At 50.5% G+C, this 23,367-nt stretch overlaps 1 protein-coding gene across 1 annotated transcript in view; it reads right to left on the bottom strand.

Annotated features, from left to right (window-relative positions):
- STK32B (serine/threonine kinase 32B) overlaps positions 1 to 23,367 on the bottom strand; it is a 414,607-nt gene that overhangs the window by 5,691 nt on the left and 385,549 nt on the right. The window contains exons 8-11 of the mRNA XM_044226223.1: positions 19,605 to 19,721; positions 17,567 to 17,692; positions 14,697 to 14,828; positions 12,990 to 13,054 (exon numbers count right to left, since the gene is read on the bottom strand). Coding sequence (XP_044082158.1) covers positions 12,990 to 13,054; positions 14,697 to 14,828; positions 17,567 to 17,692; positions 19,605 to 19,721 — 440 coding nt within the window. The remainder of the gene's footprint in view (positions 1 to 12,989; positions 13,055 to 14,696; positions 14,829 to 17,566; positions 17,693 to 19,604; positions 19,722 to 23,367) is intronic.

The following is a 23,367-nucleotide window of genomic DNA, read 5'->3' as shown; positions in this document are numbered from 1 at the left end:
CTATTCCTAGCATTCCACTGGCTCTCCCCATATATGTTTCCTGGCGGTGTAGAAACATGAATGGAGGGGCAAAGTGGTGCAGTGGGAGAGTGCAGGGCTGGGAGTTAGGTCAGAGGCCCAGCCTCACCATCACTGGCCGAATGGCTGGGCACTCTTGACTTCTTCAAGCCTCTCTCTCCTCACCTGTACACAGGGATGGGAGAAGACGAACCACTGTGTGCTATCCGACTGTCTGTTCCATAGCAGGTACTTTATAAAGGGCAGCTATTTTTTTTTAAAGATTCATGTATTTATTTGAGAGATAGTGCATGAGCTGGGGTGGGGGGCGTCAAACAGATTGAGAAGCAGATTCCCTGCTGAGCAGAGTGCCTGACCCCGGGCTTGATCCCAGGACCCTGGGACCATGACCTGAGCCAGAGGCAGTTGCTTAACTGACAGAGCCACCCAGCCGAAGAGCAGCTATTTTTATGATGACGGCCAGTGTGGGGTATTCCTCTTTTGCAGATGGGGAAACTGAGGATCAATAAGTAAAACTTAACTACATGCAGTAGTTCTGATGAGTGACTCCCAGCAAGGAGGTCCCCAGAAATGGCTCTTCAGGCCACATCCTTGTTGGGGATGAGGTCAGAGCAGAAGAACTGGAGGAGCAAAGGGTGCTGAAATGGGATATACATGGGATGGCTGAGGGTCAGGACCCAGAAGTGGGTGAACTAGGACAACAGGCTTAGCACAAGAGAATCCACTTCCCAGCATTTGTGGTGGGATGCAGAGGGGGCCTTAAGCCAGGGAAGACCAGGGCATGGAACTGGAGACTGGAACCAGGTCTTCCAATCCACTGTGTCTCTCATCCACAGTGTGTCTCTCATCCACTGGAAGGGGGCCACAGCATGGCATCTGTTATGTTTTCAGCACCCAGGTCAGCAACCAGCCTGCAGCAGATACGCAAACCGCAGATGCCAGAAGGATGGGTTGGCCAATAAAGGAATAAATGCCCACGCTCTATTAAGCAGGGTGCTTTCCCAGGTTGGCAGGCTCTGTGTCAACACCCCAAGGGGGAGAAAAGGCCAGGTGTAATTAGATGAAGCAACAGGGTGTCCTAGCTGGACAAAAATTGGATTGCCATTTGCAGAACTAGTGAGTCATGGCCCTTGTGAGAAAAATTTACATGAGTTAACATACATGGAACTTTTTCTTTTGTAGCTGAGGGAGTTGGGATAGGTTGTTACTCTGTGTGTGTGTGTGTGTATTTAAAAAAATAAAGGCAAAACAATGTTTGACACAGCAATTAATGGATATGGTTTGATAATTTTGTATATAATGAATTATATGAACAAACACTTGTATAGGGCTGCTTATGTGGCAGAGGCTTTTAGGTACTCAACATGTGTTAACTCACTTATTCTAACAACCACCCTAGGAAGTAAGTATTTGCATCCCAGTTTGCAGATCAGGAGGCTGAGGGACTAATGTGAGGTCCAAGGTCACAAAGCTAGCTAGCAAGGATCAGTATTGAAAACAAGCCAGTCTGACTCCAGAGTCTGTGCTCTTAGCTATTATGTATACTGCTTCTCTGTGGTTCATGAAAACCAGAGTTGAAGTACAGGAAAGTTCTGGAAGCACACATGCCAAACTGAGCAGAGGTTATCCGGTTAGGGTTGGGAGGTGTCTACTGAAGTGTAGACTTGTGTGTGCACTGCAAGAATCCCTTCTCTAGCATCCCTAGAGGAGACCACTCTTAGCAAAACATTGTTGCCCACCCCCCTAAGACAGCCCTCTGCATGGCAGATAGCTCAGAAGTGTAGAAACTCTTCTACTTAGAAATGAAACAGAAATGTGCTTGTGACAGCTGCTCCCCTTTGGCCTTTAGTGTGTTTTCTAGAATAATTCTCTCTCTTCAGTTCTTTGAAGCTCCCTGGGCTGACCATCTCCCATTGTTCTTACCTTCACTCAGCCCTGCTTGGTGCCTGGGAATCTAACTTGGTGGGGGAGGGGGGCAGAGCTCTCAAGCCCTTGGCTTCAGCTCGCTTAGTCAATGGGGATCCCTGCAGAGATCAAGAAGAGCAAGACGAATCAAGTTGGGGAATCTATTCTCCAGGCCCTCCTTGCACAGTCTCCTTGAGCAGCTGGGGACCCTGGAAGGTCACTATTCTAGCTGAGGTAGCCCTGTCCCCCAATGGTCTCCCTCTCCCCCTCTCTTCTTGGCTTCCTTGAAGCCCCAGTCCACTGCACTATCCTGTGTGTGAGCAGTGGGACATGCAGAGGGCCTTTTCAACTAACATCTCCTTGGAGTATTTCCTCTGGGATTCTGACCGATGAAACACAAGACCAGAAAGGCTCTTCCTTAAGTAAAGACTCACTATAACTGGCTGTTCTGCTTTCAGACCTCATCACTTACTGGGAAGATCACCTTGTATGCAACTCTTATCTCACAAATTCAATAACATCCTTTGGCCAGAAGCATTAGAATTCTGTCTGTTTTATCTGCTGTTGCCTAAAGCAAATGTATTTGAGGGAGTCTTCGGGTGGAGCCCGCTACACCGCGGGTGTGATACAGCAAAATGTAGCGGATTATCTTACTATCCTCTCCTTCTCTCCCCCACTTTGCAAACAGATCTCGCTGGGGGAAAATGGAAGGGAATGCAGTCTCAGGTTTCTGAGTGATGGGGACTAAGAGGTATTGAGTGTGTTCTCCAACACCTCCTTGCTGAATGCCTATGTCCACCTTCTGAAGAAGAATTAACAATGCCCCTAGTGAGGATGAGAAGGGATAGCAAAAGGATGAGCAACTGATGGTGGGTCACACAACTCTTCAGACCCAAGCCCAGGCTTGAAAGGAAGACTTAGCTCTTTCTGCCATCCCAGCCACATGTCTCTTCCTGCATGCCTGCATGAGCAGATTTCTCTCTAGATTTAGAGGTGAGGCTGATCTGTATCTGAGCTGAGTTCCAGGGGATACTTGCTGGGTCCTCAATGATTTGGGTGCACAAGAATGTCGTGCATGGACAGCTTTGTGGATGGGCAGTCACTAATGGTGTTTACCAGTCGGATCTGCCATTTTCCCGGCAGCCAGCAGGAGCTCACTTCCAGGCTCCTGGGGCTAGGCAGGCTGTGTGCCCAATTTTGGCCAAGGAGGGTGAGTAGAAATGCTACCAACAGGCTGGAGCAGGGCTGATGCTAGACCCTCTCAAACTGTCTTTCCTCTGTCACTGTGATGCTCCAGAAATGCTGTTTCAGGCTGGGTTCTGGAGTGAGGAGGATGATGGTGATGTGGGAGCAGCAAACCCCCACCCACTTCATGACCTGCTATAGACATATAGCATGAGTAAGAAACAAACCTTTGTTGTTGTAAGCCCCTGAGATTGGGGAATTGATCTGGGTGTAGAATCTGGAGGTCCAGACACTGGTCTGTTGGTGAATAATGGCATCAGTGCAGTTCAGAGCTGCAGAGTTCCCATAGGGAAACCCTGTGTCTTCAGACAAGAATGAACTCTTTGATGGTTGAGGGGCCTGAGTTCAGGGTCCACTTTGGGGCTGCTCACGTCTCTGCTTGGGCAGCCAGCCCTGTCTGTCCCCTTACCCTCCCTGCCCGCATCCATGTATGGTTACCATGTTTCATCTGCCCAGAAGAGGTCAGATGGGAAGCCAAGTGGGACCACCTGCTTTTTCTTTATTAATCTGCCTTAGACTTCAGTATCTGTCATGCCCCCCTTTTATTTCCTCTCCTGGACTCAATTAACCCTACACTATCAATTCCCCTCAGTGGAGAGCATTGCCATTATCTTGCCTTTGTGATTCTGGGTTCAGACAGCAGCTGCCACCTTTAATAGACCGCACCTCCCTGGTCCTTTCCATTGATTGGGTAAAGCAAGAGCTTGACCCAAGCAGTACCAATCAGAGTCCCCCTCTGATGGCCAGATCAGATTGGTCCAGGAGATATCACCGGACCCAAGCTGGGCCAATCAGAGCCATTCCCTGAGATACTAGAATTTGAGATCTGGAAAACCTTCCCCTTCTTGATTTCCCCTTAGTGTCCTCTTTCATCTCCTTTCTTGAGTTTGGTGGTAGAGCTGGGAGACTATGGCACTCTCTGCACTGTGTCTTCCACTGTGTGGAAAGAACTGGTTTACAGTAAAAGAAAAGGACTTCAAAGTGCAGAGAAACAGAAGTTGCCAAGAGAAGGAAGGAGTGAGTCCTGGCCTGGGTCCCAGCGACCTTGGAGTCCCCGTGCACCCCAGCCCTCCCTGTGGCCACAGAGCCCCCCAATGAATCCTGTTTTACCTAGGCCATTAGCTTTTTCTCTCCATCCATTGCAGCCATGACAGTTCAGGGAAGGCAACATTTATGCTGGTATCTGTCTCTGTGACCTTCCGGGGCCACAGTATTTTCAGGTGATGCAATGAGACATATGTGGATAATTATTAAATTTATTAAAATATCACTCATTTATTTTTGTGTCAAATGTCCATCCTTTCGAAATCATTAATTTTTATTTATTTTGCGCTATTTGTAAAATAACTTTTCTGTGACTAATAGGTATACTTAAAATTTTGGTTAAAATTTGGGAGGAATCCAGGGTTCATGGCTGCCAGTCGTGGAAACTCAATTAGTTCCTGGAAGGTGTGTGTGTTTCTCAGGGGTGCCTGATGAAGTACCAGCTGCTGGGTGAAATGTATTCTCTCGAAGTTCTGGAGGCCAGAAGTCTGCAATTCAAGGTGTCAGCGGAGCTCTGGGGGAAAATCCTTCCTTGTCTCTTCCAGCTTCCAGGGGTTGTCAGTAATCCTGGCCACACCCTGGACTGTGGCTGCATCACTCCAGTCTTTGACTCTGTCTTCAATGTCCCTCTCCTTATTGGGACCCTAATGATTGGATTTATGGTCCACTCTCATCTGGTTCAAAATCATCTTAACTTGATCACTTCTGCAAAGACCTCTATTCAAATATAGTATGGGGGAGGTGCGCAGTCCAGGAGTTCATCATATCCCTCTAAGGGACACAGTGCAACCCACAAAGTAGGCATTTCAGGCAGAGAATCTGAGGCTTTTTCATAAGAAGCCTCGGAGAGGGCCGGAGCTGGATTAAGTGGAGGAAATCAACATTAAGGATCCTAAGAGAAGTTGCCAATTACTCTTAAGCACTTATTTCAGACCATCTTGCTGTTTATACTCCATTTTTTTTTTTTTACATACATTCTAGGCAATGCTCTCCCTTGCTTCACTTGGGTATTTTAATTAAGGCTACTACGTTTATAAAAAGTTAAAGGCGAGAGCCAGAGTAGTATAGTGGAAACCTATGTGGGTCCCCAGGTCTATAAAACATGGACTGCTGACCTCAGGCAAATGACTACTTTTCTCTAGATGTCTGCATTTACAAATCAAGGTTGTGGTGAGGATTAATTTTAGATAAAACGTAAATGCATGGCATATAATAGGTTTGCAATATGCACACATAGTAATAGTATTATTTCATTTAACTGGCTGGTAATGATATTTGTAGATGTAATGGAGAGAAAATTAGACCAGGACTAAAACAACAGCATTTACTTCAAAACAGACCATTAGATCCTACTTATAATTTTCAAACTCATACACAGTCCTATTTCATAAAGGATTTAATAAGGCCTCTAAGTACTCCCATACAAAATAAGATACCTCTGTCTTACTAAAGAGAACTGATTGAAGGGGAAAAAAGATAGGAATTTAAATAATCTAAGCCTGAGCAGACCAGTGACAGCATTGTACTCCTAAGACAAATAGGGTCTTATGAACACAGGGCTATTTGTCAGGGACCCCATGTCACCCCTTAACCCACTGGAAACCTGCCATGCTATATTTTCCTGGATCTTCCACTGGCTGGGAGGAACATGTCAAGATCAGGAGCCCCTTTTCTTTTTTTTATTATTATTTTTTATTATGTTATGTTAGTCACCGTACGGTATATCATCAGTTTTTGATGAAGTGTTCCAAGATTCATTGTTTACACCCAGTGTTCCATGCACTCTTTAATACCCACCACTAGGCTAACTTCCCCCAAAACCTCAGTTTGTTTCTCAGAGTCCATAGTCTCTCATGGTTTATCTCCCCCTCCTATATCCTCCAATTCACTTTTCCTTTCTTTCTCCTAAAGTCCTTCATGTTATTCCTTATGTTCCACAAGTAAGTGAAGCCATATGATAATTGACTTTCTCTGCTTGACTTAGTTCACTGAGCATAATCTCCCCCAGTCCCATCCATGTTGATGCAAAAGTTGGGTATTCATCCTTTCTGATGGCTGAGTAATATTCCATTGTACATATGGACCATATCTTCTTTATCCATTCATCTGCTGAAGGGCATCTCAGCTCTTTCCACAGTTTGGCTATCGTGGACATTGCTGCTATAAACATTGGGGTACAGATGGCCCTACTTTTCACTACACCTGTATCTTTGGAGTAAATGCCCAGTAGTGCAATTACTAGGTCATAGGGTAGCTCTATTTTCAATTTCTTGAGGAACCTCCACATTGTTTTCCAAAGTGGTTGCACCAGCTTTCATTCCCACCAACAGTGTAAGAAGGAGCCCCTTTTCAACCAGGCTTCAGTCTCCCTTGATGGAACTGGCAGAGGGCCTTGACTCTTGAGTTTTCATGGAACTCTCGAGTTTTCATGGAACTATCAGGATTCTGCAATCCAAGCACCCATGAGGCCATCTTCATCCGTGGCTGAAATTCCTCCTGCTGTTGCACGTCACTGAGCTGATTTTCCCTGGCCATTTCCTTGGGCTTTGGAAAGGCACCATCTTCCTTGCAGAGCAGCGATCCCAAAAATCCTGGCCTTCCCTAACACAGTCACCTGAGCTCTTCCCCTCCGCCACAGTGGGCAGTAAAGCTTCGAGACCTTCTTAGATTCAGAGAGGCCACTATAGTCCCAGTTAGGCTTTTATCAGTTTCCCTAACTGTGAAATGGGAGGAGAAATCCTATGAATAGAACCGTGATGAGAATGGAATGAGCAGATGGCTGTAAGGTTCTCACCTTACTCCAGAGTTTAGAATAGAGTTGCTCTCAATTGTTTGTTTGCTCCCTTTCCTGTCTTTCCTCACCTATAAATGACGTTTGGACCATATGATCAGAATCTCAAAGACTGGAGAGAACCTAAATATGCTGGCCTTGTTTCAGAAGGCAGGGTCCTTGACCTTCACCTCTTTTTAGCAATGGGGCCAAGGAACGTGTCAGCAGCGAAGGTCCCTCTTTTGCAGATTAATCTGCAAGACGCAGGTAGAACCCTTTTCTTCCTTCCCCATGGGTTGCTGAAGAAACAAGAGGGACATTAAAGGACTCTGCAAATGGCATAAACCTTGTATAGTCAAAGATCACTGATACCCAAGCCAGCCCAGGGTATGATGTTGAGCTCAAGGCCAGAGAAGCTGGGCCTACCCCTGACCCCCTGCTCAGGCACTGAGGGCAGCAGGACCAGGGCCTGCCCCGTTCATCCACTTTCCGAACTTGAAATGAATCATACTTTCATGCTTCTTGACCCCCATGCCCCCAGTGGCTCCAGGCCACAACAGAGGGTCCCTATCTTACTGCCGGGGTCCTCCAGGGAGGCAACCTGGGCAGATGAGGTCACAACACATTTTGATTGTTCATCCTTCTGATGCCTTAGTCCAGGCATCCCACCCTGGTCCCCAACTGAGCCTGGTGGTGGCTTGATGCTCTTGTGCTGTCTCGGGATGGGTAAGGAGGACAGACTGCTGTCATGTGAATGCGTACCATCTTATACCTGTAACGCCTGGGTTCACTGACAGGCAATATCTATACAGCTAGTGGAAATCCCTTGTTCAACATCAAATGTATAGGGCAAGAGGCCGTTCTGCATTTTGAGTTAGTGCCTGGGCCCTGAAACCTGATTCTCTCTATGGAAACCCAGCCCTGCCACCTCTTAGCCACGTGCCCTCAATCTGCCCTTCTTCACTGATAATGGGGTGGGGGAGGAGTAAAAGTACCTGCTCACAGGATGGATGGACATACTGCATGAAATAGACTAGGTGCCCAATAAGAGTGTGCCCTCGTGGCCATCCGTTCCGTGCGAGCCACTGCCCCACCTGGATGCCCTGGAGAGACGCCCTGAAGACATCACTTGCAGAAGTACCCCCTCCCTTCAGGTCCTGAAGCTCATGCTACCCGAGTGTGGTAATCTGTGCTACCTGAGTGTGCTAACCCTGTGAGAACAGGGGAGCTTGGGGGTGCCTGGGTGGCTCAATGGGTTAAAGCCTCTGCCTTCGGGTCATGACCTCAGGGTTCTGGGATCAAGCCCTGTGTCACGCTCTCTGCTCAGCAAGGAGCCTGCTTCCCCCCACCCCTCACTCCCTCGCCCCCGTCTGCCTCTCCACCTACTTGTGATATCTTAAAAAAAAGAAAAGAATAGGCAAGAAAAGAAAAAGAGAACAGAGGGGTTTGTTCCCAGCTGTGTCTCCCTGTATTGGACCCTGAGTAAACACGTGCTGAACAGCTGGATGAAAGAACATGCAGCAGAAAGAGCCCAGAATCTAGGAGATGGGAGATTAAATCCCAAGTTCTTTATATTCCCGTTCAGAGCTGCAGACGCTGGGAATCTTAGTAATAATGCACCTCGGGATGTGTGGAAAGGAAGGATCAAAGCAGTGACTCTTAACCAGGGTGACGGGAACATCGGGCAATGTCTGGGGTCAGTTTGGGTCATCGCAATGACAGAGGGGCTACCAGTATCTATGGGTAGAGGTCACAGATGCTGGTAAACATCATACGATACACAGGACAGTCCCTGCATCAAAACACTGATGTCAGTCTTCATCAAATGACAAAGGAACTGAGGCTGAGAAATCCAGATTAAAGAAATGGGATCTCAAACCATAGAATCATATACCAATGTTGCTTATTATTATTAATAGCATTATTAAGTATGACAAATGTAGTATTTAATTTTTAAATATAACATTCTCAGAGCCTCCAAATGTTGCCTTAATGTGATTTTAAGTCTGTTGGTTTCTTTATGAGATGACATGGACAGAAAATCTAGCTCCTGAAACTCCTCTCTCACCAGGGCCTCCTGATTCTGGAAAACTCTGTCACAGGCTATTCAAAAGACCTTTTGGAAAAACTGCACTCATCTCTTCGGCCAAAAATAGGAGGAGAGGACCCACAGTGTGTTTCTCAAGCTAATGGGAGCCTCAGCTGCCAAGGTTTCAAGTCCCTAGCCTTGTCCCGGGAAGTAGACATTCTATCTGGCCTGGTAGCCTTCTGTCTGTTGAAACCAGAAATCTTCAATAAGCTTTGTTTCTAGAAAATTAAGCGGTTCTCATTTTAATTTTGCTCTCTGTTTAGAACGTGAGGTCCAGAGAGGTTAGACCCAGGGCATGTCCTCCGCGTCCCAACAGTGGTCCAAGTACATCTGCACCCCAGCATGCCCCTGCCACCTGTGAGCCTCCTGAGGGCACTGGTTCTACTAGATCTGCTTTCGTGTCTCAGGGTCCAGTCTAAGAAGACAGCTTCCTGGTAATGGACTGAATGAGAATCTCCTACTGGAGGTGGGATGGCTAATGCCCGTCGGCATTCCCCTGCACGCTGAGGACGACTTCCTCATTGCATGGGGGAAAGGGACGCTTTTCTCTGCTGCAGAGCTCATTCTCGCTGAGGGTCTTACAGAGGCCAAGTAACCATGCAGGCGTGAGGCTCTTCAGAGCATGCTTAAGCCCTCGAGGGGTGAGAGCTGCAGGTCCCTATCCCACAGCAAGGAAGACGGAAGGCTGGAAGGTTTGCAGTTTTAGATAGGGTTTCCTGTGACCTGCTCAGAACCCGCTGGAAGAGGCCCCATTTGGGCACACTTGGTTTCTCTCAGCAGATCTTAAACCATGGGGTGTCCAAATGACCCTGAGTGGGTTAAGATGCAGATCACCAGGACTGCTCGCTAACCAGCCAGTTTCTGGCTCAGAGTACATGGTACCATTTCGTTCGGCAGCTATAACTTATCACCACCATCTGGGGGGGGGGCTTACAACAGCAGAATTGTATTGTCTCTTGATTCTGGAGGCCAGAAGTCTGAACTCAAGGTGGTGGCCAGGTTGGTTCCTCCTGGTGGCTGAGGCAGAATCTGGTCCAAGCCACTCTCCCAGCTTCTGGTGGCTGCTGGCCATCCCTGGCATTCCTGCCTCCATATCATTGTGGCTTTGGAGGCATATTGGAGGAGGGATGATGGCCCTCTCCTCCAATAGGACTTCATTTTAACTAATCACGTCTGCAACAACCCTATGGAGAAGGAAAGCCGACAGCCACTGGAGGCCACCTGGGGCCACATGACCCCAGCAAGCATGAAGGCGAGTCCAGCTCAGCATCTTGGCATCCCCTCCCCAGTCAGGCCACCGGTCACCGGCAGATGTGGTAGGAAGATTACATTCCCATGGCTCATGTACCGACATGGCAGATGCTGCCGTCACAGGGGACAAACAAGTCCCACTTTTTTCCTTGGTTTAAAAGGGAAACTCTTGGCTTTGGAGAAACCACCTCTTGAATGGAGCCCTCACAGACATGTACAGATGAGAAACTGCAGCAGGGAGGGCTGTGGTGGGTGTGACGTGGCTCACTGGCCACGTTCACTGTGGAGCAGAAATGAACTTGGATGTGGAGAGGTCAACGTGGTGCTCAGACAGCCTCCTGGTGGGATGTAGCCAGGCCCACCACAAGGATCCTTGCATATGGAAGGTGCGAGCTAGCCTACCAGCATTCAGGGGCCCTGGGCGTGTGGGGGTCAGTTCAGGGAGGGATGCAAGATCAGAACCACAGGTCTGACTCCATGCCCACAGTGCTCCCCCACAGCCGCCATCTCTCCTGTCTCCTGCCTCTTCTGTCCATGCCAGTCTTGGGTGCCCCCTGTCTGGGAAATGACTCCCCTCTCTTTCTTTCTTTTGCCAACGCCTGTTATCTGTGCCAGCCTCACTTCTAATCTATGACCACAAATCTCTAAGAAGGCCTCCCCAAGGCAGGGCAATCCTACTATGTTTCCCTGATCAGTTGACTTTTCCATGTGAGAAAGAACATCTTATTGGTTGAAGTCACCCTACGGTGGTGTTCCTGCTAAATGGAGCCAGAGGCGAGCCCTCAGTGACACAAGGAGGAAGATCTCGTTTTCATTTAGAAGGAAATAATTTGGATTCTTTGGAATCCAAATGAAGCGTCTTCGGGCACATGGCACAGTGTGACACGTCACCACTGCCTGCTTGGGTCCGTCACTGCTCAGGCGCTCCACAGGCTTGAGTCTGCCAGCAGGTATTCTCTGAGGACACCTCCATCCAGGCCTGAAGGGAGGACAGGCCAGAATATGGCTGCCTGGAGCCCAAGGTCCAAGGTCCCCAAGCTAGTTTGAGCAGAAGTACCTGCAGCCAGGTTTCTAGACTGGGGAGGGACCGTGAGCCTCAGAGCTGGCAGGATAGCAGGGAAATGACGGTGAGCTCTGAAATCACTCCCATGTCTGCTGCCATCTTCCCCAGGTCTGAGGGACTGTGGTCATGGAGGCCTTTCTTGTTCTGCAGGACAGAACATGGGCACCAGACACACTGTCCTGCAGGGGCAAGAACATGGGCACCAGACACACTGTCCTGCAGGGGCAAGGCTGCTGCTCTGGCCTGGTGTGTGTGTGGGGGGGACTGACCTGGGCACCGCTGGTTAAAGAGCTGTCACCACCCAGGACAAATGATAGACCTGTCCTAGTGCCTCATGGGGAGTGGGGCCCTGCCCTGCCCAGCAGCCCACTGGCTGGAACCCAAACAACACTGAGCAAGGTCCCTTACCTTCCACCACCGCCCGCCCCCACGCATGCTCTCCAAAGTCAAACTTCTTCACTGGCCGCTGTGTCTACATTTTGCTTTTGTGTACTGTACTTTTGGTACTCTGTGTACCACCTCTGGCCCTCCATGCCATTCCCCTTCCCACCCCTTAGGACCCAGCCAGGCACGGTGCCTTGGGAAGCTTCCCTGACACCCAGGCTGAGCCCGGCACACTGCCGCCTAGGCTGCGGTGTTTCCCATGGCAGACATTCCCTCTGCTGCCGCACAGACCCGGTGATGGCACAGGGCTCCCACTGGGACTTACCCATCTGGCTCTCTTGGAGGGCCGAAAGCATATCTGAGAGGCCCTGCGAGCCCAAGGACCCATTCAGTGTCCATCATATGGAACAGTCTGTTGTTGGTCCTGCCTTCAGCGCCCACCCCATAAGCCCAGCCCTGCCTGAGTCCTGCTCTCACTAGTCAGCCCCACTTGGATAAGCCACTGACAATCATCCTGCTGGGACCCAGCCTGAGCCTCCTGCTTCCTTTGCTGACCGACCCCTGCACAGGCAGTCACGTGGCCAGCTCCGACCCCGCCTGAGCCCCTCCTAACCTGATGTTGTCCCAGTGCCTGCCAGCCTGGGATGCCAGAGTCCCTGCATGACCAGCCCACGCCATCTCACCCCCTTAAATAATAGCAAGAATAGCGAATCTTTTCATGAGGACTCTGACCTTGGGTGGCATGGTATCCCCAGCCTCTAATCTTGCAACAACCCCACTGCAAGTGAGGGATTTCCATTTTGTCAATGCTGAAAATGAGGCTCAGTGAAGTGAGCCATCCTGTCCCACACGGTCATATTCAGTCTGGCAGGGGTGGACCCTGGGCAGTTGCCATCCGGACCTCAGGCACCGAGCCCTCTGTGAGCCTGCCCTGCTACATCAGCATCCCTGTGCACTGGCCTGGTCCTGCCATGGCTACTCCACTTCACCTGAAGACCCTGAGGATCAGGGAGCTGAAGTTAGTGCCTGGCTCGCATGGCGGAGGCAGGATCACAGCATGGGGCCACCTGCCGCTTTCTTTCCTGCACCATGGCTGTCTTCGCCAGGGGCCAGGGACCACTATTCTCCCAGGGAGACCTGCTGCCATCTGGTCAGAGGTTGGGGGGGACTTACCCTCCATCTGGTCAGGGGTGGGGGGTGGGTGCTGGCGGAGGACTTACTTCTCTCTGTTGAATATGATGAATTCCTTCCGTACGGTCTCCAAGCACTGCTGGAGGTGTCCATTCTGCCAAAGAGCAGAGAGGCAAACGTAAATGATGGAGCATCCTCCAGGGGGGCATGACGGAGGAGTGATGATGAACAAAGCTGGACCTAAATGGGACTGCAGCTGCTTGGGGCCAGGGGTGAGCTATGTGGCTGGACCAGCCCTGATAGTATGGGTGGCTGTAAGGGGAGCCTGGCAGGTGAAGATGTGTGCCACAATTTTAAGCCATTAAATCAAACTTAAAAGTCATGTTGGAATGAACATGGGTTGAAAATCATGAGGTTGGTTTCCTGATTGCTGGAATATTCATTTGGCCCAATTAAGAGGTGAGATGGGTGGGGGAGGAGAATGTCAAGACAACCTTGCAAAGGTGCTCGTCCTCTTCAAGAAGAGATGCTGAGGACAAGTGCTCTGTGACACATGTCACAGAGGCTGCCTGAATGTCAGATGGACACCCTGCACCTGTTCAGAGCTCCGTCCACCCTCGGGCACCCTTGTCAGCACACACACAGGTGTCTCCAGGCCAGCTCTAGTTTTAAAGGCTACACAGATGTTTAGATTTCTTTTAAACTTAGAAGGAAAAAAAAGAACCTTTAACATTGAAAGCTATCTTCATCTTCATACCAATATGGTTGTAAAATAGAATTTTATATCTTTTTAAGGAGAAACAGGCAGTTGTGGGTTAATCATGCCCCTTAAAAAGATGTGTTAAGGGGCATTTGGTTGGCTCCGTCCTTTAAGTGTCCAGCGCTTGGTCTGGGCTCAGGTCATCATCTCACAGGTTGTGGGATTGAGCCCTGAGTCCCGCTCCCTGGTGAGCAAGGAGTCTGCTCTGCATCAGAGTCTTTCTCCCTCTCCCTTCCCCACTGCTCCTCCCCACCAGCATTCTCTCTCCCCCTCTCGCTAAAATAAATAAATAAAATTGTAAAACAAAAAACAAACAACCAGACGTGTTGAAATCCCAAGCCTTCCTAATGGTGAATGGGACCTTATCTGGAAACAGGGTCTTTGAAGTCCTACTAGAGGAGGATGGGCCCCCAACCAATAGCTGGTGTCCTTAGAAGAATGTCGTGCAAAGGTGCAAGGACACAGAGAGGAGAGCACCACCGGGAAGAAGGCACGTAGGGGAGGAAGCAGCTGCAAGCAAAGGAAGGGGTCAGTGACCCCCGGCCCCACCAGAATGGGGAGAGAGAGGGAAGGACCCTCCCTGCAGCCTTTGGAGAGAGCAGTGTTCTGTCCATACCTGCATCTTGAACTCTGGCCTCCAGAATTGTGACAGAACGTATTCTGGTGGCTTGAACTCTCCATGGGACCCACGAAAGTTGCCTCCCCGCCCCAACCTCGGGTGACTCCATAGCACAGTCTTTCCAGAGGGCACCCAGGACTGTCCAGTATAGCGTGGTGACCCCCCCGCATGGCAGGCTTTCTTCCACTCTGCTCAGAGACACACGAGGCTCCTGCACCAGGACTCACAGGCACGTGAGTGGCGCGGATGTACATACATGTGCACCTGCAGCGGGTCTTGTGCTGTAAAACCACACCTTCAATTGAGCCACTTTACTGACTGCAAATGAAGGTGTGCGGGAAGCAGCCTCGCTCCCTCCTGTTCCCTGGTGTCTAGGCCTCCTCCCCTCCTGGGGTCCACTCCTGAGACCCCACTCACCAGAGGACAGCCGTCCTTTGTGCCGTCTTTGGACCTGTTCTTCGCCAACCTCTTCTTCTTCTTGTGAAGTGGCTTGGATTCGAGAATCATTTCTTCAAGTTCAAATGTGGGATCACAATTCAGTCTCCCTTTCTGAAAGCAAGTGGAGAGGCAGATTCGGTCTGTCTTGGTTCCACCCATCCTTGGACATACCTTCATTCATTCATTCATTCATTCGTTCAACACATAATGATTAACTGCTACAGTGGGGTACCCAGCTAACGTGTTTTTTTTCCCCCCTGTGAGGAGAAGCAACACATTCACATTCTTGCTGCAGACCTCGCTCATTCATCCCTGTATCCCCCCACCACCCCCCACACCGCTGTTAACAACCAGGGGGCTCCTCAGTCTTCTTCCTGTGAAGGGTCACTTTGCCGGGCTGAGTTCAGTTACCCAGTGTGACTTATTCTATCACACACATAATTGAAGGTTATGACTCTTTTTTCTATAACTCTCATTTTTAATAATTTAAAATGCCATTTCTGACCATAATCCACCCAGTTCCTCATGCTGGCTGCCTCAGCCCTCAGCTGGAGCAGGCTGGGCTCCACCCACTTTGGTCAGGAGGAATTCTGTCCCCCTGACTTCTGGACTGTGGATCCAAGTTGCCAGGTGGCCGTGGATCACCAGTCCCTTCTGACAATACAGCCTCGTGGTTATGCCATCCACAGTCTTGAGGTCCATGGGAACCTCTTCCAAAGAGCTGATCCAAGTCTTTACTGGACTGATTTATCTGCTATCCATTCATTCATTCACTCACTCACTCACTCACTCACTCATTCCAATACAGACTCTGGATATAGACTTCCTGAGGTCAATTTCTCACTGAGCAATTATGGGCAAGTTACTCAATCTGAGAATACTACCTACGAGAACAACAACGAGAAGTTGTTCTCGTAGGTAGTATTTGTAAAGTTTGTATGAGATAATGCATGTGGAATTTCAGAATAACGTCTGACTTACAGAACACTCAGTCCCATTACACCATGATCGTTAACCCATTTATATCTGTGTGACAATCACACATCCAGAACTTCTAGTGCCTCCAAGCTCCATCCATTGTTCTGGGGTCTTTCCAGGCAGAGGCCAGCCCCAGCTACATGGGCTCTGGCCTCCAGAAGAGGGGCATGGCAGATGCCCTGTACCAGAATGGCATTAACTGCTCACATAGATCTACGTACCTGTCCAGTGCAGTACCAGAGAGGCTGCGACTCACTCCAGGTAAGGAGGTGGGGGGCTGGCCCGGGGCGTGACCCATCAGAAGCAATGCTTAAGTTTGCCTCCCTTCCAGAAGGCAGTTACCGAGACCCTCAAATGGATCAGTCACTGGGTTTGAAGCTGTCTTGAAGAAGGAGGGACAGGAGATGCCAGGGGACAAGGAGAGGAAAGGCATCCCCAGCGGAGGAAGCAGCATGTGTGCAGGTACACGGCTAAGAAACAACGTGGACAGAGGGCAGTCGCTTAGTATGGCTGAAGCAGGGGTCCCCTGCTCATGTTGGTGTGGAAGTGTGCATGAGTGTGAGTGTGCACGTGAGGATGTGTAAGTGTATTTGGGTGGGCTTGGGGGAGAGCAGCAGGTGCGGGCTACCAAAGGCTGATGGACATAACATCTGTTGGCCCCAAGGGTCACCCAGGCATACAGCCTTGGGGAAGGCTCAGCCCTGGCCACGGGGAGACTGTTTTAGACAATCTGTGTTCCATACAAAGGACTGTGTGGAGATCCCTGGGTTTCATTTCCATAGCCTGAGAGGAGCAGAAGAGGACCATCAAGGAGGCTAGCATATTTCTCTGGCATATCCAGAGCATGCGTTCTGGGGGAAGCCAAGAAAGGGAGTCCAGAACTCCAACAGGCTTATTCATTAAAACAGACATTACCAGGGTGGTATTTAATGAGGGATCACTGAGTACCAGGTCCTGCTCTGAGTCTTTGGAGGCCTTTTGGCATTTATTCTTCCCTAGCTCTGTGGGAGGGAGGTGATCTCTCTTGTCTCCCCAGTCCAGGTGAAGAAGCCCTTCTGGAGCACACCTGAGGTCACAGAGGCGGGAGTGAACCCAAGTCTCTATGGCCTGGGCCCCCGGGGGTGGGACAGCCTGCAGTCCCCTCCAGGACTCAGCTCTGGGTCTCTATAGGTGCCTTTGTATGTTGATTGGCTTGTTGTTTGTACAAAATTCCTAGCCCAATGGTTGTCAACAGGGGCAGCTGTCCCCACGGGTGCTTGGCAATGTCTGGAGATGGTTTTGGCTGTCACAGCCGGGGAGGGCCACTAACACTCTGTGGGCAGAGTTTAGGGATGTGGCTGAACAGTCTCTGATGGGCAGGTCAGGCCCCCACTGAAGAATCATCTGGCTCTAATGTCAAGTGACTGTAGCATGGTTGAGGAGGCCTGCTCTCGTCCGTAAGCTCCCTGACAACGGGCGCCAAGACTGTTCTCTTTACGGGGCTTAACCTCGAGTCACACGTGGTGCCTGCCCGTGTAGGCACTCCGTGAGGCCACGCCGGCTGTGTTCCTGGGCGTGTGGATGAAGGTGTGGGTGGACGCACACAGTAGGTGTGATTCTCCCCCCAAGTGCCTGGACCTGTGCACACAGTGGGTGTGATTCAATAAAAGAAGGGAGGCTCTGTGCCCACAAAAACCTACAAGGAGAGAAGCCTCTCAGGTGGAATCTTGGAAATAAGGTCCAAATATACACTCAGTCTTGGCATAATGGGAGCCCTTTGGGGGCTCCTGCGGCCATGGCCTGCAGAGGCCTCCCTGGCCAGCTCTTCCTCTAGAGCAGGGCAAGGGACCCTGCAGAGCGATGGCATGCCATTGGACAAGACCCCCACTCACATTAGGCACAAAGCCGGGCGTCAGTGCCTTCTCGAACACTGCATCCCAGTTCATGTCGGACAAGTAGGGTGCGCTCTGAACGTCACCGAGGCTGGACAGGCGGCTCTCGGGATCCTTGGTCAGGAGCTGCAAGCAGACGGCAAACATGCTTACACGAGCCAGGTGCCCCGCTGATGTCAATGGGGACCCTGAAGGTAGAAATCTAGCAAAAATGAAGGTGCCTCTGCTTTTATGCTCCATTAATGCTGTGCTCTGGGTTGCCATTGTCAGAAGTGTCTCCTATACTCATCCCTTTGTCACCAGAGAGGAACCCGGAGGGCAGGCTGCTTCCAGATGGTCACCCAGAAAGAAGCTTTGTGGCAGGACCTGGATTTTCAGCCACTGCGCTGTCCTTCGGGACTAGCGCCTGTGACATGCCACTCTCGCTGATGTCCGCAGAGGCTTCTAATTAAATATAAAAAGAATTAACCACTTCATCTTGAGGCTGTCAGCCTGGTAATGGATGTTCGAAAGTGTAATAAAATTTATCCCTGGACAGCTTTGTGGTGACTTCTGTGGCCTGACAGAATGGCCTCATTTGTAGCCAAGGGTATAATTTTTAACTTCTCCATAAATAGAATTTCTGCAAATACAGGACGGGGCAGTATAAAAAGCAGCCACAGAGTCCCACCTTGTACCCAAATGAGGTTTTCAGCTTTTCAAATGCATACTGGCTTGTCTAACATGAAGAACAGCTGGGTTAACAGGGAGAGACAGGGACCCTTGACCCGGGCCTCCTAGCCCTCCCTGTCTACCCCCATCCCTACCCCAGCTGCAAGGTCTCAGGCAGGTTGCTGCAGGGTGTGCATCTGTTCCCTCCTCCAAAACAGGAAGGGCAAAGGCAACTCTTCCATTTCCAGTGCGTGATTAAGATGGGACCCAAAGGGATTGGTAAGGACCTGGCCAACGCTAAGGGGTTGAGTGGCATCCAGCTGCCAACAGGTGGGAGCTAGAAGTCAGAGCCCCCCTGCCAGTTTGCTCCCTGCCCCTCAGCCCCCAACACTGCAGAAATCTCCCAGATATGACCAGTAAGCAGGCTGTGGTCATGCCATGTGAGGACACCTGGCAAGATCCTATCTGCTGGTCTTGGCAGCCTCCTCCTAGGGGCTGCCCCAAAGTGCCAGGTGCAGGTTTAAACAGAGATCACACTCCAGTGCCCCATGGGAGTTCCCTGCTCTGACAATCGGTTATCCAGGTGGTTTAGGCACTGGCACATGCATAGGGCATCCTGGTGATTGTAGTTGGCAGTGGGTTCTAAGGACCCCTGACTTCTAAGAATCAAGTACTGACTCTCATGGACAGCGGTGTAGGGAAGAAGAGTTGGCATCTGGAGCTGGGAGAGCCTAGATTCAAACCTCACTTCTGCCCACAGACAGCCCTTTGGCGCCACGGAAGGACTTCGCCTTCCCGAGCCTCTGTGTTCCCACCTGTAATATGAGCTCCCAGGGCTGTGATGACTTTGAGGAACCAGCGCACGTCCCAGAGCATGACATTCCCTCAAGCACCGCTGGCTGCTGTTACCATCGTCCTTCTACAAATGACGGGGTCCCAACCACCTGCTGCCCTCCATCCATCCTGAGTATCTTGGGGGATCCCAAGGCAGGAAGCTAAACACCAGCCTCCAAAGGAGGGCACCATCTCCTGCCTGTGCCAAACTTGAGCAGGCTTCAGAACCACCCAGGAGCTGATAGCAAAGGTTTCTGAGTCAGAAGTTCTGGGTGGAGCTCAGGAATCTGCATTTCCAACAAGCTCCCCAATGGTGCTGCTGGTGCTGCTGGCCCAGAGACACACTTGGAGAACCACTGCTTTATTCTAGCCAATTTGAGTTCTTGGAGAAAAGTCAGGAGAGTTCCCATGTCCTAAAGTTCAGCAACTGGAAAGACCATTTGTGGGAACAATTTTAAAGAGCTGTATGGTTAGGTGTAACTATTTATTAGGGGCTCATAGTGGAGTGAAAAGAGCCAGGGGCTCTGTTGTCGCAGATGTGGCTGTCCCTTACCTTCTTCAGCAGGGCCACCATGCCCTTGCACCATGTGGAGGAGTAGTGGACGCGCTCCACCTTGAACATGTTGAGGATCTCGTCAATGGGTGTGGCTGAGTGGATTTCATACGGTCTCTGCAACCAAAGGACCAGACAAGGGATCAGAGAGAAGCCATTGGAGGACACCGCCCATGTGGTTAAAACTGTGTAGATGAGGGGGTGGTTTATGCATTCCCTTCACATAACAGTGGGCGTTCCTCTTTCAGCACAGAGCACGTGGCCCCTCCCCGTGTGCCAACAGGGACCAGGCTGGTAGGGTGGTCCCAGAACCCAGCAGGTGGGTGCTCTGTTGTGGCCACAGGAGGTTAAATGAACTTGGCAAGGTCACATAGCCGGTAAGTGGCGGAAGCGGGATCTATGTCCAACAGCCTAACTCCTGAGTCCCTGCTCCAGGCTTGTGGGTGTAGTGGCTCTCACCATCCACTAGACACGGAGCATCAACTCCAGTCACAGTCCCTACCTGCTGGTGGGCCTCATGTCACATTTCCCAGCACTGGCTGAACCAGCTGGGAGTATACATAGGGCTGGATTCACCAAAGTCTGGGTCTGGTGGGGTGGATGGATGGCGGGAGGCCAGGCTTCTACCTGCCACTCTCTCCCACACAGCAAGAATGCATAACTCTGCTCTCCACCCGGCCAGGTCGGCAGAGCATTAAACCTCCTGATGCATTTTTGCAACATTGTCTGGGCATGTTTGTTTGGTTTGTTTGTTTGTTTTTTGTTGTTGTTTGCCTCTAAGAACCTCTCAGAACTTGGGATGGGACCCTGGGTACACAGATTGGACAGTGTCTGAGCTCTCACCTGCCCCCCACTCCCCCGACACACACAGAGTTCACTCCCCCTCTTCATGCTCCACCTAGCTTCATGGGCCAAGATGCTTTGAAGTTTGCATCATGGTCAAATGGCTCAGGGCTGGAACAGGCAGTCACTTCTGGAGCACATGTGTTCCGCCAACTAGAGAAACCAAGAGCAATGTGTTCATAGTTGTCCAGGTGAACCTGATTATCAGTTATGAATTCCCTGAAGGCGGGCTTGGATGGTACTCATTCCCGTGTTCTCAGGGTCTCAAGCAGCCTCAGCCATCCAGCAGCACACGCGGACAAACATGGAGTCCATCCATCCACAAACACTGACCAGACACCTGCAGGGGGCCAGAGCCTGTACTGGGCTCATGTGCTTCATAATGCATGGGCTCCAACCTTGTGGAAGGTGGCTTCCCAGAGGGTTGCTGCAAATAGGAGGTGCCATATAAGGAGGTGAGTGTGCTTGAGCCCTGGGTGGGTGATGTTTCCCTGGAATGGAGAAGAATCTTTATCTTCAGCAAATGGGGCTCCCCTGGGGAAGACATCTGCCTGTGGAAGTGCACTGTGCCTTCCGATGCACCCACCCAGAAGGGATCTTTTCCTGACTGGCTGCCTCCTCCTTCATGTATCGATCGAATTAGGAACTCCCCCTTTTGCCCTAAAATCTGCGGAGCAAAGCCAAAACCTGTGGGCTCCCTGGAAATGCCAGCTAACTAAATATGTTAACATTCTTTGCAAATGCCTTCAAACATTTTCTTCCAATGTCATGAGAGGTGGAGAATATGGTTCCAGTAATGAAGACTCTAGAGTTTTTTCCTGAGGCTGCTGCCTGCCTCTGCCTTTGCAGGACTCCCCTGACTTCACCAGTAACAGCTACCATGATTAGAAATAACAGGAGTGAACAGTGAGAGCGGAGACATCAGTTTCTGGACTCTTCCGGATCGCTTCTTCCCAAGTTTCTGCCTCTGGGGAGACCATTCCTCCCATCCTGTCCCAGCTGTACCTGGAAACCCAGCTGCTGGAGGAGGGAGGACCTTGGGAGATGAAGCAGTCTCACCTCCTCATTTTAGAAGTCGGGACAAGTGGCGACCTTGCCCCATCCCACAGAGATGCAGGTTCTCTGTCCCTGCTATTTCTCTGACACCACCAGTGCCCACCTGGCTGAGCACCTGGCTGGAGAACCAGCCAGTGACAAACGGGAAGGCTTTTCTTGTCATTCACATTGTATTCTGTCGTTCCTTCTTGGTTGCCTCAAGGCATCCATCAATCTGCTTTTCCATCCACTTTCCAAACCCACCATGCTCTAGCTCTGTCCTCTCTGCTTCTGGAAGCAGAACCAGACCAGTAAGAGTAACGGTGGTAATCATTATGGTAACCCTGATAAGCCATGAGGCCAACACAGCAGTTAAATATATTCACAGAGAAGCTGGGAACACCAGGCATGGGATATGCTTTGCAGCTTGCCTTCTCAGCCTTCGTCCATATGGGTAGTTGCAGAGAAGCCCAGCTCCTTCTATGAGAATATCGGCAAACCCGAGATCACTATTTCACCTGTTCCGGAAAAAAATTTACTGAAGCTTGGTTCTCATGCATTGGCTTTAGGATGTGTTGACTCAGAAAAGCAAGTGACATTTCTAAGGTAATTACATGTACTTCTGGGGAAAGTGCTTTAAGCAGCAGGGCACCAATATACTCATTATGGAATGCAGGCGGGTCTCTCTTCTGGGACACTCAGTTTACAAAAAATGCCAATTTACCGAGAAATCGAAGAGAGGGGACGAGAATTGCTATAGACTTGTTATTTGAACTGTTAGAGCTGAGCTGGGCTTTGGGGACCATCTAATCCAATTTTTTCCCCCAAAACCTTTTTACTCCAAACCCCAAACACAGAACAGATGAAAGTGAAGAGCACTTCCTCGGGCTATGAAATCTCCAAAGCCAGAAGAAGCATTCTGCAACCCCTGGAACTGTTCATCCACTTCTGCTGGGTCCTAGAGGTCCATGAAACACAGCCTGAAAACCACGGAACAACCCACATGCTCTTTCCCTGACCTCAATGGAGAAAGAAAACCTAAAGAATGAGGTAACAGAGTCCGTTTCCTCCCAGGTCTTGACTACTGGCACACTGCTCTCTGTCTGCTTTACCAAGGGACCAGAAGTCTGGTCAAGGACCGCCTCTCTCCTTCCATCAGTTTTGCACACCATTGCCATTACACTCCCTGTTCCGCTCTGCGGGTGAGCCCATCCAGGGGGGTAGACCTAGTTCTCCGAGAGCTCCATACACCCTCCCTCTTTATTCATCACCTCTCTGCACCCCTGACCTTCTCTGTCTATGCGACCACAAAGAGATGAGCTGCCTGGGGTCAAAGGCAAGGTCAGGGAGGGGTCTGGGGAGAAGCAGAGAGATACAAGGCCTTAGGGCGCCATAGGTGGGGATTTGGGTCTCCATTCTTTGTCCACACCGAGAGCTCACTGTGCAATGCAATGTGCCATGAGCATGCATTCAGACCTCATTTAGTCCTTTTGGATCCTCTCTGGCAGCGGTTCACGAGCAGGGACATTTTGACCCCAGGGCATATTTGACGATGTTGGGAGATATTTTCTGGTCACTGTAACCCAGTGGCGGGAGATTTCTGCCGGCATCTGGGAGAGGCCAGGGATGTGGCTAACATTCCGCACTACACACAGCTGCCCTGGCACAAAGCATTCCTCAGCTCCATGTGTTCACAGCGCCAAAGTCGGGGAGCCCTGAGTTTGGGGCCTGAAATCCCATCCCCCCACTTGGTAGATGAGACATGGGCTCACCCCAGATCATTCAGAGACTATGTGGTAAAGCCAGGATGGGGGCCCGAATGAATGTAAGCAAAGCCAGGATGGGTGCCTGGAAACGTGTGACTGCCAAGGACACATGCCCACTC

Source organism: Neovison vison, chromosome 11 (assembly GCF_020171115.1).
Source record: "Neovison vison isolate M4711 chromosome 11, ASM_NN_V1, whole genome shotgun sequence".
In the NCBI taxonomy this organism is placed as follows: domain Eukaryota; kingdom Metazoa; phylum Chordata; class Mammalia; order Carnivora; family Mustelidae; genus Neogale; species Neogale vison.
This window is presented reverse-complemented; position numbering and strand designations above follow the sequence as displayed.